The sequence below is a fragment of the Puntigrus tetrazona genome, chromosome 13, assembly GCF_018831695.1.
Source record: "Puntigrus tetrazona isolate hp1 chromosome 13, ASM1883169v1, whole genome shotgun sequence".
Classification (NCBI taxonomy): Eukaryota; Metazoa; Chordata; class Actinopteri; order Cypriniformes; family Cyprinidae; genus Puntigrus; species Puntigrus tetrazona.
In genome coordinates, this window is record NC_056711.1 from 6,794,483 (window position 1) to 6,813,426 (window position 18,944).

At 37.2% G+C, this 18,944-nt stretch overlaps 1 protein-coding gene across 3 annotated transcripts in view; it reads right to left on the minus strand.

Moving 5' to 3' along the window:
• The window catches only part of srbd1 (S1 RNA binding domain 1), a 51,730-nt gene that overhangs the window by 5,651 nt on the left and 27,135 nt on the right, over positions 1–18,944 (minus strand). For all 3 annotated transcript variants that reach the window (XM_043255739.1, XM_043255740.1, XM_043255741.1), the window contains 3 exons: positions 9,008–9,114; positions 7,078–7,245; positions 6,384–6,542 (listed from right to left, as the gene is read on the minus strand). In XM_043255739.1, the coding sequence (XP_043111674.1) occupies positions 6,384–6,542; positions 7,078–7,245; positions 9,008–9,114 (434 nt within the window). The remainder of the gene's footprint in view (positions 1–6,383; positions 6,543–7,077; positions 7,246–9,007; positions 9,115–18,944) is intronic.

An 18,944-nucleotide genomic window follows, 5' to 3' on the forward strand; every position in this document is an offset into this window, starting at 1 on the left:
GTGTCTCCAAACATTGACAACAAACAGATCCTACATCATTTTAGCCAGAGATTCATATGTATGAGCATAGTCTGAATAATCCACTCATTTATTAAAAATAAATTTACTCAGGTGGCTTTTTAGTTTAACCCCTTCTCATGCACTCCTATTTTGGCATGAGACAGGTGAGAAGTAACAACATTCCTCAACAAGCTGCATAATTCAAGTTATCATACTTATCACACAAACACCGTTTAACACAGAGTTAAACCTACTAAGGACAAACCCAAACCCAGACATTTCCAATACTGAGCTATAAACACAGAAGTGCAATGTCATGAGCAGCCTTTCATGCTCACAGTGAAACACCTTAACAGTTCTAGAGCTGCACCAGATCTAGTGAAACAAAAAAATAATCATAGACTCTGTTGGGCCTTTGAGTTATGAGGTGATGAAAATGCAAAGAGTAACAGACACGCACGCACACACTGCGGATGAATTCCAGCTTGTCTCTTAAGTAAAAGATTCGATGAAAGAACAGCACAACCGAGACATTCAAGTGACACTCTGCATGTTCTGTAGCTTGCACTGCAAGAATAGCACTAATGGTCAAATGGTAAAAATTTTGCAATGTTCATGAAATAAGTCTATTATGTTCAACAAGGCTGCATTTATTTGATCGAAAATACAGTGCAAATATTAATAGTGTGAAATATTATTACAATTGAACTTTTTCTATATATTTAAAAAATATATATATTTATTCCTGTAATGGCAAAGTTGAATTTAAAGCATTGAGATGGTTGTTAAGTCCTCAAATAAACCGTTGTTCATTTTTCTTAAACAATACCAGTGTATGCCATTTAAACAACATCTTAAAAGTTTAAAAAGGTGTCTCTTTTCACTGCTGCACTGTAGTTAGGAACGGCATGAAAGTTCTAAAACTGAAGCTGTAGAACGTGAACCCAGCCACAAATATCCACCGCCCCTGCATCTCACACACACCTGCGCCACTTTAGCACTAAATTCTGCAACTTTCAGCCCTTTTTAGTGTTTTTTCTTGAAATCTATATACTGACAAACATAGGGACTTTTTTAAATAAACCTGCGCTATGGTTCAGTTGGAAGATGTCTCCAGTACGGTCGCAGTATCATCCCTCTCGGCTTCTGTTCTGTACAGCGAGAGTGAGCATCAGAGACTCTAGAGCTACAGCTCCAATCCTGATCAACCCTGATCTTCAAGTAATTACAGACAGGTGTGCTGAAGCAGGGTTGGAACTGAACTCTGCAGGTAGATATATCTCCAGAAACAGGGTTAAGCACCACTAGTATAGATTATGTAATACTCCATAATTAATAGTAACACTTTATATTAATCTTCAGCTTCTTAAAAATAATAATGAACAAGCTGTTCACAATACTTTTAACAAAATATTTTATTACACCTTTCATGAGGGTGAGTAACGAATGACAGAATTTTAAACTATCCTTTAAGCGCTTTTTACGGCTTTTTAAAATATACCATAGTTTATTGTTAATTCATATTTGTTTTTAAAAAAATCGTAATACAAGTTTAAAAGTTAAAGATGTATTAGTTCATGTATTTAACAATATATTACATATAATACAATTATAATAATCCATTAAGTAACATTAACAAATTAAACCTTACTGTAAAGTATTACCAGATTAACAATGATCAGCTGCAAACAAATTACCAAAAATTCCATTTCACATTAGCTCACCATATGGTGAATGTTAATGATAAAAATAAATAAATAAAATCCAGCGGAAAATAGCTTAGTGTCTTGACAACACCTGCTTGTAAATGACTTTCACACATATACCTGTGCCCTGTACTTCTACCAATTTCAACAAATTACTCAAGCACTCATTTTGCCCAATGGCAACTACTCATCATCCTCCTCCTCCACTGGTCCTGCACAGATTTCCGTGATGTCGGTCAGGGACACTGTGCTTCCCTCCAGCTGTCCCTCTGGAGTGCCAGAGTTGGCACAAGGACAGAACAGAGATGGAGAGAGAGAGAGAGAGAGGAGGTTGCAGAGCTGAGCTCTGAGTGATTTATGAACAGCTACAGTGTGAGTGTGGCGGTGGCAGGCGATTGGTCCAAGGGCTCAGGTTTCTGGAGGGGGTCTCAGCTGGGCTTATATTACCCTCTGGTGTGTTAGCGTTTAGGGGGTACCAGTGCTCCTGCTCCTTTGGATCCAGAAGAGCGGAGTCGGCCATATCCTTCGGGCATAATGAAAAGCAGCTCCGCCGAGGAGCGTTGTGGAGGAGGCCTCTGTTCCACACATCGTAAGCTACTGGGTGGGCCTACAGATAGAGGCTATCCAGACACAGTGAGGCTGCTTTACTGTGTGGTCCCCTTAGCAGTAACCCTGAAGTTAATTCGTTATCATCAATGAATGTAAGATATTTGATATCAACCCTTCGATGATTCAGTGACTGAGAAAAATGAGTTACTAATGCTGCACTGAAAATGATGAAGAGCTGTTCACTTCCTCAGACTTGGCAATGCTCATAATGTCTGAATGGTTGTGCGCTTTTCTTGGTTGTTAAAGACAGAAAATTACTCATATTTACTCATAATTTACCTTAAACCTGATGAAATATATCTAACAACAGCACAGGTGATTTAAAGGTGTCAGAAAGCAAGATTTTCAGTGGTCCAGTCCTCACACAAACCCAATGACTTGGAACATAGTACAGCAGTCATATAAAGCACTTTTATGGTGCTTTTTTGTCATTTACCCATTTACTTTCATAAAAAAAGAAAAAAAAAAGAAAGAAAAAAAGTAGCCATTATATTTTTCAAAATATCTTTTGTGTTCCACAAAGGAAAGTCACATGGCTATTTTCAAATCTTGGCGATAGTCAAATGATAGTTGAATTATATGTCTGGGGGCAGGGCAAAAAACAAAGTCATGTAAATAAACTATCACAATTACTGACGCTAACACACAGGGCAAATAAGTAACGGATGCCACGCAGATACAAAAGACACTATACATCGGAACCCTAAGAAATCATATTGTGGTCATGAGGACAATCAAATAATGACAGGATGTTTTATATTCAAGTGAAATATTTCTATACATCTGCACTGGAGCTGCAAAAATATCATATTTTTTCTACATGACTATGCAATACGGTAATAATGTTAGTGCATTAAATGTCATTTATTACTCACCCTCAAACGGTTTTATTCAACAATTCTTCTCCTCATCACATATTCCGGCATTATTTAGAGAAGAATTGTTGAAGTTGTTTTTTTTTTTTTTTTTCGCATAAATTCCTCAAAAGCTTCATAAAATTACAGCTGAACCAATGTTGTTCTCTGTTTTACAGATGTTCACGCTATATTTCTGGGTCTGGAAACATTTCAGTTACATTGCTCTCCATAATTGTTGTGAATATTTCATTAACAGTCCTATATTGTTCTATTCTATATTTACACACACACACACACACACACACATATATATATATTCTTTTAAGAGCTGCAAGCAGCAAGTCCACCACCATATTGGAATAGTCAAAGCTGGGACATGAGAACTCAAGAATATATTTTGTGTATGAATATCTATGTCTGCAACAGACTTCAGCTGCTGGTTTTGTAATAAAACAAAACTAAGCAATTAGCAAACACAGCACTGAAACAGTTACCATAGTTTAAAATGTAATATTAAGTTAATATAGAAAACACAAACCATATTTTTCTTCCCCCCATCAGAGGTTGTGAAATGTTTTGGCATCTTGGAAAAACTTTTGAGTTAAATTATTACCTTGAGGGATGAGACGTTGGCCAATCCAAAATGGAAACACTTTGATGATTGATTTTTTGGAAATTGGTCAAATTCAAGACTAGTTGGTTAATTTATCCAACATACTATTAGTTAATCAGTTAAGTCACGTCGTTGTAGGGGAAACACACCCCATACAGTTATTGCCACTGGATTATTTAGTAGCCTACAAGACTTGTAGTATTTACACAACATTTAATGTTTTAAATATCTTGGTTAATCACTACATTCTCTTACATGCTCCTGCAAATGACCGAAGAACAAAGAAAGCACTATCAGTTATTGGCTATAATAAAATGGCACGGCACAAAAACTGGTCAAGTGAAAGTTTATTTTGGTAGGAGGTTCCTATAAGCGCTAACATCAACCTTTGTTTCACAGCTAATACTTAAATACTAGAGATGGTCCATCAGGGGGTCAGAGCTACATATTGTGTATGCGTATTTGTGTGTGTATGAGTGGGAAGTGGTGGGGCTAAGGGTATCAAGTTCATCACATTAGAGCAACATGATCCGCCATTACCGTCCACCGGCCCACGCTTCGCAAAGCGCCCGACGTGCAACGAAATCGCACACGAAATGGAGGGAGACAAGCTGCATGTTTTCACAAGCACAACGTGTGACTGATTTAAGCCACCTCCTGTCCAGACTTCCCAAATATTAAGAGCAAACCAGTCACCGATGAAATGAGGGGGCGTTTTTCCATTTCATTTCTATTCTCATTAACCGCTGCATTTATATGAATGAGATTGAGAGAGGAAGTGAAAAGGCCTTTCCAATAACTTGCAAAGGGAAAGAGAATGAGCTGGTGAAACAGAGGACAAGAGTGATGAACCCGATGCATAAATGGGTTACAGATTGTTGGGAATACGTCAAGCTTGTCATCATCATTATAAAGACATCGCTCAGACGGTTCTGCTCGCATCATTAGCCTTATGATTGCAGCCCTGGCTGAAGCTCGCAACATATTTGATACATTTTATTAGCAATACCCAGAATTCCTCCCAAGCCCCCTAGAAACCCTTGTTTAAGTCCGCTACATTAGCTGGGTGCTACATTACCAACTCAGCACTGCTGGTGGCCATGTTTAATCAAATCCTGTTACTCCAAGAAAAATATGCCTGGGCTCATGATGACAATTGGAGTGGAGCAACTTCCATTAGCGCAGCATTTGGTAACGATAGAGAATGGTGATAATACAGGAGACTGCAAGGGAGGCTTTTCTGCCTGGTTTAGTCGGAAATGAAGCCTAACGGAGAGAAATGAAAACAAACAGAAGGAGAGGAGAGGAGGGAGGATATGACAGGGTGATTATTCCCCCACTCCATGCCCCTAAGTGGCTTTATTAGACCTATGACCCTAAAAGGCGCCTCTGATGAGAGATCAGGCAAAGAAGGAGAGGATGGACACACATACAATTCACACATGCCTACAGAGAGGGGTCTACAGTCTCAGACCACCAGTGGAAAAAAAAATAACTTGCAAATTACAAAGTATCTATCTATCTATCCATCCATCCATTTTAATTCTAATTTATATTTATATATATATAATACATATTTATATTATTTTTATTCTATTAAATAGTCATTTTAATTTATTTAATTTATGATATACATTATCAAATTCATATTCAATATAAAATTCTTACCAACAAATGAAGTTTCATTGCAACTATTTTTTTTTATTTTGTGTGTTTTTATTATGTTTTATTGTGTTAGTTAGCTGTATTTTAAATGTTTTATAAAAAAACCCAACGGCATTGGGAAAAAAATAAAATAAAAATTCTGAAAAGTTGCAAATTAATTCTTCAAATAGCACAAATTCATCAGTATTTCACTGAATAAGTCATAACTTTCTTTGTTTTACTTTAGAAATATTTTTTTGCAACTTTGTTTTGCAACATTTCCAGGTTTAACTGCTAAAAAAAAAAATCCAAATTTTCAATGTGGTCTCAGATGTTTGTACACAACTGCACATATACATGCAAAGGCACAAATTGAAGTGTAATTGCACAAGTACACACACTGTGCTACGACTGAAGCCAAAGTACGACATCAGCTATGAAGGAAATGAAAAAGTGAGTAATAGGCAGTGAATGAATGTCTTGTTCCTAAATTATAGTTGCCATTCACCAATAAATCCTCCAAATTCCACAGCATTCGGATGCCTTGCCCACGGTTCATATTCAATTTTCAAAAACCTCTTTCACATGCACACACTGATTTTGATTTAACTTGCAGCTGTCATGCACGCAAGCACATTCAAACCACAGGGCATCCGTGCGCACATCTTCTGGAAGCAACAGGCACAAGTGTCAGATTGGAGTAGTCTAAACAGACTTGAGCAGCACAGCTGCGGGGAGAGCGTCATTCACTGCCAGAGAGTGCTGAGCACACGCTGAATGTGCTTTTCATATGAGCGCCAGCAGCTCGCACAACTCTCACACTGAGCAACACAGGACCAGATGCTCCCACTTGAGGTAAACACTTGTTACCACTTGGGTCAATCCTTAGCAGATCCAATGATCATCTGCAGTAGTGCAGTAATGTGATAGCGTATTGCCACGCTCTGTTCTCACCTCAAGGCGATGCTGTAGGATTCGGGATGGATGCAGGTTTGGTCCAGTGGGTTAAACTGGTTAAGAGTGCTCCGAGAGCCTTTGACTTTTTTCTTCTCAGCTGTCTGTTTCAGAGGAACATTGAGGTCTTCATTCCCTCCAGAACAGACACTGCTTACACTGCAAGCACAATTAGAAAAGCAAGGAGGGTAAAATGTCTGAATTATAAATCAGCTTTTACGTGATTATGTGACGTTTTTATGTGATATGTGACCTGTAAATTGTAAATGTTTCTTCTTCATTTTCATGTGCCACTTTTTAATTGCATTTACAAGAAATAAAATATATTTGATGATATCCTAATGCATTATAAAACTTCCTTAAAAGTTTTTCAATATTTAATAGACCCTATGACATTAATAGTAATAATCACTATTATGAATAAAATTATCATTAATTTAAAAATTCATTGATATGATTTAAACAATTGTAAATGTATTTTTGGAGGCAAAGCTCACAATTACTACTGCTTAAGATACTGACATAATTCACATAAATTTACACTGACCTCTTAGATAAAATGATATGATATGATAAAAATAATGCACCAATGTTTTTAGATTAAGGGGACAACAAATCTTATTCCACTTAGCCATGCATGATATAAGGGCAGCTTGGTGAAAAACTGTAGAAGTGGAGTGATTTGGACGTGTACCTGCGTACTGTCTCGGGGTTGATCCTGATGAAGCCGGCACACTGCTGGAAGCTCTTAGGACCGAGGCCTTTGACCAGTTTCAGCTGCTCTCTGTTGAGAAAAGGCCCGTTCTTTCCTTTCCACTCCATAATGCTGCGTGCTCGCCCCGCATTCAGACCTGCTATGTGTCTGACAAAACAAAACACCCCATTTTAAAAAAGGAAATCGGTAACACTTTAGTAGAGGGACACAATCTTCACTATTAACTAGTTGCATATTATCATGCCTGTTATTAACATATTGGCTGTTTATTAGTACTTATAGAGCACATAATCTGCATGAACATATTCAACGTATTTAATCCTACTCGATACCTAAATTAAACAACTGCCTTACTAACCAACAATAATCAGCAAATCAGTTTTTGGAGGCAAAAGTCATAGTAAATTGCTTCTTCACCATAAAAAGAGCAATCAAAACAAACATGATTAAAAATGTTTTTTTATGTTTTCTACATGTTTCAGTTTTTATAACTATGCTAGCAAGTTTTGCTGTTGTTCTCTGAAATGTGATTCTTAAATACACCTTATGCTTTACTGAAACTTCTCGTCGCAATTTAAGATTTATGTGATGCTTCAGTCCAATATAAGAGTTATTCAGTTAAATAAAAAAACCTAAAATTAATCACTCACATCTTCCCAAAGGTTCGATTGCCATTTGTTTTTGGAAGCCATTGCTTTATATGTCAATTCCCAGCATTAACCATACACCCTGGACACCCTTCGCTTTAAAAATCCACCCTAGGCCATGGAAATTCCTTTTCATACTTATGTAATCCGTACATATTCACAAACAACAAGTCCGATATTAGTAGAATATTGAAAACATTTTCCAGCAGAATTACCAAACGGCTGCCTAAGATCTCATAATCTTTTTGACCTTTCCATACAAAACAGAAAGGCACTGAGACCATTTTTTTTTTGTGAGACGGTATGGGCAATTCGAAGTGGCAGCTACCCTAAAAACAGCTATGTAAACATTATATGTCATCACTTATAAATAAGGGGTGAATAACACTGGAGCCACGAACACGTCGTCTGGAGCTCTGGTACTGAGAGCTCATTTAAAGTCAGGTAAACAGATGACCTGATCCCAGCCTACCTCATGAGCATTTAACCCTGCAAGTTAATGGGATCACACGGCTTTCCAGCTCAGTATAGTGATGTATGGGAGTCTAAGTACACCATAAGTCAAAGGCATAATCCTAAAGAGTTAAATATAGAAATCTGATCTTTGTGAAATGTACGCATTTCATTCTAATGCTATGTATCTGAATGAATGCATTGACAAAACATGAAAGTATATCCGCTTTCATCAAAACATTTTTTTAACTTGTTTATACTAGTAGCAATGAACGAAGGTTTAAAAAAAAAAAAAAAAAAAAAAAAAAGAAGAAGAATAAGCTGTGTAAATGAAAGCTAACATTTCGAAAGGCACATCTAGAGGCATGTAGACATGATCCTGATTGTATTCCGGAAATATATTATACCAAATCGCTGTTTTCCGTAGTGCAAACAATTTGCAATTACTCACGAAATCCTACAAGGTATTAGGCAGAGCGAGTGGATGTAATGAATGTGTACATTTCTGTGTTTCTGTAAGTTTATGTGACTAATATTCGAGGCTATATATCTCAATTTGTGTATATGTTAGCGGGCGGCAATGTTTGTGTATGTAGATCACAATGTTTGTGTGTAGTGGGGATGTGAAAAGATGTTACGGTGCATGCGTCTCTGAGTGAGAGTGTGTGTGTGTGTGTGTGTGTGTGTGTGTGTGTGTGTGTGTGAGCGACGTGTAGGGTGTCAGACTAAACAGAGCGCTAAGCAATAACGGGGAGGCGAGTGAGAAGTTGCCATGTTGTGACTCCTGCTGGAAAGTATTTGGCCTCTACCTCATCAGCGTCTCTGAACAGATGTTGATGTCCACTCCCACGAAGCTCACACACTCCTGCACCACCCCATCCAGCGCTGCCCTCAGCAAACTCTGTGACACGTCGTGCTGGAAAGAGTGACCATAGTCTTAGAACGAGTGTTTGTGCAAGAAAGGAAAAGGAAGAGCTCTGTTCTTGACCTGGGCTCTGAAAACGAAATCAAACACCTTGAAGATGTTTTTTCTAGTATGTTGACTTGATTCAATCGCAATTTTGACGTATATTAAGAGTTCACTAAATCGCTACGGTTACTTTGAAAATAATTACAACGGTAAAAGTTCTACTCCGTGTCTTTCGAAATGTCAAGAAAGTCTACATCTATTAGATATCTCAGCAACAAATCATGCTGTCTCAGTCACTTTCCAAAAACAAGCCGCTTCGCAAGGCCAACGTTGTGTCATTGGCAATCAAACGGTAACCCTAAATACTTTGCGGTGTTCATGCTGGTCTGAGGGGGAAAAAAGAGACGGCTGAATAAAAAGGCAGCCAGTGGATTGCTGTGCCTCAAGAGACGCGGAGAGAAGGTCTGAGGCTGTTTTCATTGGAAAGCATCTGTGACACTTCAAAGTCCTCTCACAGGGGTTTTCCATTAAGTGCAGGGAATTGATAAAGTTAATCCAGCCGAACTTTTCACACTTTGGAGGCGGTTTTCTAAAATGGAGATGGAATTCAAAGCAAAGAAAACCACAAGGCCAAATTCAAAACTGACCAAAATTAGGAGCAAGCAGGGAATTCTGACAAGCCTTTGTCTGTCTTGCATTGGGACCAGTATCCATATGGAAGAAGTTATACCAGTGCTTGAGACCTGCTAAGAAGAATGTGCAATTCTTCATTTGGAGGAACTCATTACAACGAACACCACCTCCACTTTTCATGTTCATTTTCATGTACTAGTTACAGTTCACTATAGTGGCTTGGATAAAAAAAAAAACCCAGATAATTTGACTTAAATTTTACTACAATGAAATGGTAGTTGCAATAGATTTTCTCTTCATACATCTACGGAAGCCAATTTCCACACCTAAATGAAAATATACAAAATATTTATACATTTAAAAAATTGTGATTTCTCACAATTTTATTTTCTCTCAATTCAAATTTCTCTCAATTTTTTTTCTTGGAATTGTGAGATATAAACTAGCAATTCTGAGTTATAAAGTCAAATTCTAGGTTGGTTACTGATATATTCTGCAAAATGCAAAACATAGATTCACAATTGCGAAAAAAGGTAATGTAAGGTAATGTCAATCTTTTTCAGTGGAGGAAAATGGCTACAGTATACATCAGAGTGAAATTAATGAGCAAAAACAAGTAGTGCAATTGTTATACTTATTGTGTACGTGCATGTTTTTACATTGTACTTGTATTTAAAACACCTTACTGTATTCACATCTGCAATTAATTTCTGTCGATCTGCAATTATCCTGTTGACCTCACTCCTATACCTTAGCCCACAGACCACCAAAACATGATACACAATAAGTACAACAATTATTACAATTTAAAATAAAACAATTTATAGCAATACACGTGATGGAAGTTCAACACCTTAGAAAACAAATGTAGCTAAACTACTCAAACTGACTCAATCTACGACATAAATGGATTCAAAGCTCTTTTGATGAATTGCTGAGCATGTGACTTCTGAAACACCAGCCCGTTTATGGTTGTAAAAGGATGATGAGAAACTTCAAGAGGTCAAAAGACTGTGTTCTCTAATTTTCTTTTTAATTAGGGGGAAAACCCAACAGCAATGACAGTTTATGGTGGTTTGTGAGTGTACGACATGTATTGCCTGTTCTGTGTACTTTTCTGTGTAAATTTACAGTGTGAGTAAGATCTAATGCTCTCAAGTTGTCTTTGCATGCACTAGTGTGTCATTGTGTTTGTGTGAATACAAATTCAGTATATTAAACAGACCGAGAAGCCCACGGGCCTCTTATAGCTAACTCCATATACACAATGAACCTCCCTTGTGCACACACGAATACACAGAGTCACACACTAACACAAGAACAGGCAGAAATAATAAACAAAGACACAGACGATATATTTCCCTCATATTTGGACATAGCGGTTTACTTTCAGAGAGTGTTAGTGTTTGAAATTACACAACCAATGGGTAAAAAAGTAAGAAGTGGGTCTGAGATGGTGTGGATCAGGATACTTTATCCCAATGTCTTTCGTTTGAATCCTTCTGGGACATGTTACAAATCAACGTGCTTCATCATGAGGCCAATTTAACTGGTAATGAAGAATAGAAAACATAAAACAGTGTAGAGAACCTTATTCTATAACTAAGCATGTTTAGAAAATACATATATGGTGGATGTTCAGACTGTTAATATCCTTCCATGGCAATCATGTTTCACATTAAATGCAGAGCAATGCAATGTGCTTGCTAAAGAACTGTTTTCCAATGTAATAAAATGCAGTGCTTTTGGACTGTGAAATTGCGGCCAAAAACATGGAGAACGTCAAAGCGGTCTGAGAAGCAGATGTTCTATTAAAAAAAAAGAAAGAGAAAAAGAATCACCCTCAAAACAAATGTTGTTGCCTAGAGAAATCTGATCTTGTAAACTCATTAGCAGATCTTCCTGTTTGTCCACAAAACACATGTCCGTCGAGAACAAGGACCAAAACACTCAAAGAAAAGGTGTGATAAGAGAAGTTATGGGATGATCAGACTTTCATCTTGTTTGATGGCTGAAAGAATTTTGTGCATGGGTTACATTAAATAAACAGGTAAAATAAAATACAATACAGTGCAGTGGGATTGAGGATTAATTGCTCAGTTCTTCATTAACAAAATAAAAAAGTAAAATTCAATGAAATTCAATTAGGGCTCCTCCTGGTAGGGTACCTCATATATATGTATTGCAGTGCAGTGGAGATGGTGTTTTAATGCTCAGTTTTCACTGTCAAACAGGGTGATGGAATAGTGTCTTATTAGATATGACTGAATGAAGATAAATAGAAATGGATGAGACCAGCACAATGGCAACATCTCAGTGGGTTAAGGATGACAGATATTGAATGACTGCTATGCAGTGAATGGGCTGAGCTATGCAGGTTATATCAAAAAGCAGAAGATCGTTTAGATCTGACAGGATCCGGATGACTGCCACTGGAACAAGGACATCTGTGTGATAACATATACTGTCTAGACGTATACAATGGAGAAATCTTATCCGAACAAAGACAGATAATCGTTCATCATGGACTGGAGGTAAAAAAAAAACAACAACAAAAAACACCACACTTTGCAAATATCTTTAAGTTATCATAATAACACTGCACTATGTTGTGCATTTTCTTAAACTTTGAGTTTTCATAGTAATGATTTTAAAGAAACAGTAGCAGCATTGAGATCTCAGCACTAGACATCCCCCTGGGAGTAAGTGTGAGTGTAAAAAAAAAAAAAAAGAGATCTGTCTTGAAGCTTTCAGAAATCCTGCACTCTTTAGTAATATCGCCTCTAGTGGTTATTGCGGTTCACTGCAACTTGCCAATAATCAAAAAAATGAATGTTATTTTAGTATCACCTCCTAAATCTAGTCAGTGATACACAAATGCTGGAAAAACAACTGTAATATTAGACCTCCAAAAATATTTATTGCTCAAAAACCGCCTTCATGTGGGCTCGCACCACTGGCTGTAATTTTCTGTCAAAATCTCTCACACATTTCCTTTGTAACCTTAGAGAGGTGAGAAATATATGTACACTACTGGAACGCATGTGCTGAAATGAAACATGAAAACTAAACAATAAACATTGGAGCCTGAAGGCAGAAGCTGAGATATTCAACGGCGGCCCAATCATTCATAATGATCCTCGTTTACTCAAACTGTTTAATGCCATTTTCCCACATGATGCTTATAGGTGATTTCAAAACAGTCACTCATCAGACTTATCAACGCATTTACTATTGTACACAAACAGATTATAATGCTACGATCACTGACAGCCTGCTGATAATCAATAAATCAGTGCACGCTCGAGGTACTTTTCACAACAAACAACTCTTTATTTTTAACGTACAAAAACCTGCTCCCGCATAATAGCCGGATGCAACCTGAGAAGTGTGTGGACAGGTTCCCATGTAGCTGCTCCCAAACCCTAAGGTTAGCTTTTGAGTACTTGGCAGCCGGTCGACTGTATAAACTGCCTTGAGCGCGGATGGAGTGAAAATTCTCACAGTCCTTGAGCAGGCTGATAGAGGAAGACACCCAAAAAGTGTCGCCTGCGGGCAGTTTGGAGCTCTGCTGATGGAATGCTCACTCATTAGAAAGCCATCAATCATCACGACCCCCCCAGATCTATTTTTAAAGGCTGTTCCAGGAAGATATGTGCTAGGGTACGAGACGCCACCACTGCAATATTAGTGCTCACATATAGGCAGAAGAAAAAAAAAAAATCAAATGAATGGTATATGATTGAACAAGAGAATGGTAAATGATCTGTATTGACTGTCGGGCCATATGGCAATGGAGGGGCAGTAGAGAGAGAATTAAAATGATAGTTAATCCAAAAATGAAAATTCTGGCATCAATTACCAAACTTCATGTCATTCCAAACCAGTATGACTTTCTTCTGTGAAACAAATAATTTTCAAAAAGATTTTTTATTGTCCATACAATAGATGTCAATGGTCATCAAAACAGTTTGGGTACCAACATTCTTCAAAACAGATGCAGATGAAAAGAATTACATAAGGGTAGTGTTGGGAAGGTTACTTTGTAAATGTAATTTGTTACAGATTCCAAGTTAAAGTCCACATAAAAAAGTCCATTGCTATATTTGTGGTGAACAATGAATCTGTGCAAGTCAATCCGCAAAAAAAAAAAAAAAAAAAAAGTTTGCCTTCAGAATCTTAAATCCAAATCTGCAAATGCTCCTTCCCTCTAAAAAAAACAGGTCTTCTCTGGTGACATCAGTTTGGGCAGTTTCGGCTGCATGACTGTAACATCCTTAAAGTGAACACCTCGCTTTTTTTGGAAATAGGCTCATTCTTTTAAAACATTAAGTTTTACTGTTTTGGTATCTATTTAACTGATCTCCGGGACTGGCGATAGCACTTAGCTTAGCTTAGCGTAGATCATTGAATCCAATTAGAACAGCATGGCATTCAAAAATGACTGAAGAGTTTCAATATTTTTCCTATTTAAAAGGAATCCCTGGGTGTCAGGACATTTATAGCTTAATATAATGTAAACTAAGTACTAAAATATGTAATAGAAACCCATGAAAGATATGACATTTAAAAAAATAAATAAAATAAAAATCAACAAACGTTTCTGAACTATGGGGGCCCCATTATTTTATGTGCTCAGTACATTGTGTCAATGACGTCAACTGGTTGTACTCAGTGAGCTACTGCCACTTTTTTCTGTAACAACTCAGAATAAACAGTTCAGAAAAAAAAATTCTGATAAGATATCATAGTGTGTCATTTTTGGATGTAATTTTCGAAGGGCAATAAGACAAGCGATGTATGACTTTCCTAGTTATCAAATAAGCATTTGTCATTTTGTAATTGTTACAATTTTTCTTAGTAACTATAACATATTACAGTTACATTTATTTAGCAATTACATTACATTACAACTAGCTAGGCCACAACACTGCATATGGGTCAGCAAATAATAAAAGAATTTTCATTTCTGCACCAACTATCCCTTCAAAAACACTTCAATCACTACAGATGAATTGAAAAAAGCTGAACAAGAAAGTAAACATGGGCTAGAATTGTTGCGGTCATATTTGAGATATCAACCTAGACACGTTGAATGTTTCCACTAGTAGCTGCTGAAAAAGGCTTCAGCTTTCATGTATCCAATCTCCTGTCAATCCTACTGGATATATGTAAGACTGCATAACCATTTCGATTAGCGAGTGTAAAACTGAGCTGCATCTGGTAGAGCATACGTTAAGAATCAAACCAACATCTCCAGCAGGGCCTGAGAAAGACCAAGCTTGCCTAAAGCCGATTTTAAGCTTTCCATCTGTCTTCAAACGCACACGAGCCTCCCTCTCTGGTCCTCGCTCACAGTAGGAAGAGTGGCTGACAGCTGAGCCCTGACATGGCTTAGCGGTGTGGTAACCCTGAAGACAAAACAACCAAAACTCAATTAAAGCATTGGGGAATAGGTAAAGAAATGTGGTGGGAGTTCACACAGTTTTCAAACCTGCCCTGTGTTTGAACAGACACATATCCTGGACCCCGACGTGCCAGGTATAAAGCAGGGGACAAACCAGCGGTAATACAAATACGCAATTACATTGCCTCACCAGGCCTAGCGGAGCACACACGTATGCACAAAAACACACAGGCTCACACAAACCACGGGATTAAATTCAGGTGCGAGGTCCTGTTTGGCTTGGATAGGCCCCAGCGCCAGAACAAAGTGTGTCTGTCCACGCTCAGCCCAGTTAACAGGGTTTTTTTTTTCTTTTTTTTTAACGAAAAGCTGCCACTCTGAGATGTCAATCAGTTCTTCTCTCCATTCCCCGCCCTCATGACCCACTGCAGATATAACCAGCTGCAGGCTCTGAAAACACACTTCCCAGAGAGAGCTGAACACACAAAGATGTTTGACTGGGGAGATCCCTTTACATACCTCCCAAACCTCTGCCTCCTGCGTAACCAGAGACCTAAGTTTTCGGCAAAAGACAAAAGTTCCAAACAAGGCATCAGAAAATGGCTAAAGACGTCTTGACAGTAAGGTAGAAATGATGAAGACTGAAAGAGCAGAAGTTATGTTTGTCACACTTTATATTAAGTGGCCTTAATTACTATGTACTCGCATCGAAATATAAGTACAATGTAACACATATTTTATTGCAAAAACACTTTTGCTGCTATTGAGGTAGGATACGGATAAGGTTAGGGACAGGTTTGGTGGTATGGGTAGGTTAATGGTGGGTCAAGGTGTAAAGTCAACAGCGTAAATATAAATGTAATTACAGAAAATAATTACAGATGTAATTATATATAGGTATTTTTGTACACAATAAGTGCATTGTACCAAATTATTACTTTAAAAGTACATATTAGTTTAGGCCACCTAATATGAAGTGGGATAGTTATATTAAATCATCCTTTTTAACGCGTCACAGTTACAATGTAATTATACATTTAGGTACTGACTGTACTGTGTTCCTATTCATCAGCAAGCAATTCATATCAATTAACTAAAGCACTTATTATAGACATATTAACATTTAAAAATTAGAAGTTTTTAAGAGCCTGTATTATGCAAGCTATGTTTTATTTTATAATATTTGTATTAACATTTTTAACAAGTTTTTTTTTTATATTTGTCAGAAATGATTATTAAATAGAGAGTCAAAAAATATACGTTTGAAACTATTGTAACATTATACAGGTATATAATGTCACTTTTGATAAACTTAATGCAAGCTTAATTAAAAATAACTAGATAACAAGCAAACAAACAGTACTGTATATTCATCACTGAATCCATAACTGAATTTTCTAGGACATTTCTAAAACATTTTCATGATTCTGGTTTGTGTGTAAACCTGAATGTAATTAAAGAATTTACTACAAAAAAGTGAATAGATCTCTAGTCAAGCTCGAAATTTAGTCAATGAAATATTTTAGCGTAAAACACGGATCTAAAAAATGAATACATATTCACTACAGAAATATCCATGACTTTTCATAAGAATTATTTCGAAGCTTGCCTTCCTCCACATTCTGGCAGCAAATCAGATGATGCAGTTTCCTGGCAGTGGGCTGACATTTTAACGACTAATTCTGACACTTCTCTCACCTACACTCTGCTCCATCTTTCCTTTACCTCAGGTGAAGCCTGGAGACCAGGTCTGGAGTCAGTAAACACCTGTCAAACAGAACATGAGAGCTGCACCCACGCACACTGCACTACTAGACTCACCCACTAAAGTCATGAGAAACAACACTAGTGTCAGTCTTCTTTCAGAGGTTTGCTACAAATGTGAACAGCCATAAGAGAAAAAAATTAAATAAAACAAATTATTTCTTGCAGACTTCACCCAGGAGAGAAAATGAATTAAAAGTCATATAAAGTAAAAGATTTATCATGCAAAAACACAGCTCAGACATGATCCGAATGAAAAAAGTTGTTCAGCAGAGCGCATAACTTTTCCTTTTTCCCACGCGAAAATGGACTCGGCTATCAATCATCGTCAATCATCCTCCTGTCAGTCAATACCATTCACTCTCTTCCGTTTTACCCTGAGGGAACAGTCTCAGCAGGCCCATTAAATAGAGAAAGCCTTCAGGAGTGACATCACTGGTGCTTTTTCGCTACGTAACCTTCTAAACCTTCATCGAAAACTTTGTTAATTGTTTATTGGCATTCTGAACATGCAATAAACAGTGTGAAAACAAGACTACATACTAAAGCCTCATCTGTGTGATCAATAGTGGTCCTTGTGTGAACAAACTTTCAAAATGTCACATCTTTTGTAATTCAAAATTAACGTTCAATCTAACGTATGCATATTTCTGCTGGCGTTCAGAAAAAAAAACTTTTATAAACAATGATTACCATAATGTTGTAATAAAGAATGGCTAAATAAATAATAAATAAAGGGTTTATTGCTGGTTTAAATGTTTGGTGCATCAAGGAGAGTGACAGTTTCCTTAATATCCGGGGGTGTGTACTGTGTTTTCTCTCACAGCTGGGTAAAATGGTAAAATGTGCCCTCTGGGACCTTTAAGCAGTTGGGAAACCTGAACACTCTCCACCTATGTCTCAGTGATTGACAGTTAACTATATAAACCTAAACTTTAGAGGTCCCACCCACTTTGACTAAATGGAATGTCAGGACAACACAAAAAACAATAGAGGGCGGTGTGCAATCAAAAGTGATATCAATGTGACAGAGTGATTCAAATTCAGCTCAGCAGCAAAAGCTTCCACCCACTTCATTACTGTATTTTATACAATACATTTTTTTAATAGAATTAGTCCAACTGTTAATATTAACAAACCATTAACTTTGAATATTGCGTCAATAAACTAATTTGCTGCTTATTAATAGTTAGTAAGGTAATTGTAACTGTAGAGTATGGCCATGCAAAATATTTATAAGTACTAGTAAACAGCTAATATGTTATTAATAGTCAAGCCAATAAGCAACTAGTTAATAGTAAGAATCGGCCTCTATACAAATGCGTTACCAAATATTTTTTTACTTGCATAACTTTTTACATTTTATTTGGAGATATACACTGACTGCATCTGTACCATATTGATCACATTTAATCTATTTACATTTTCTCTGTTGGTTTTGTGTGTTGCTAAATTATATTCTATATATTAAAAAATAACTAAACAATAATAACTAAATAATAGTGAGTTCTAAACTAAGATAAACACTAAAGGCAAACTTTACTCTACAATTTACAGGTAAAACACACACCCCCCTCACTCAAAACATGTAATTATATATTCTCTAACCTCATTTTCAAAGTTAAGAAAAGTGAGTATACAATAGCACCCCCTTATAGTGCTTATAGCCCTACTTGAGATACTCAAGGTTAAGAAATAAGATACATGATCCAGTCGTTTTGTCTATTAAACACACACACACACACGCACACACATATATATATATAGATACTGTAAACCCCTCTCTCTCTCACACACACACACACACACACACACACACACACAACACACTTATCACTCAGCATGTCAATGCAGTGGAGAGGCATCATGTGTTGCTCAGATTATGTGGCAGGGTAAATAAACGCTAAGTGCTGACAGACGTGCAGGGGGTCGCTGTGATGCACACTAGACAACACACACACTGTGCAGGGGCAAGGCAGGGTGACCCTGATACTCTGCTAACCTAAACCTGTGTGCATCAGCACATGTGCAC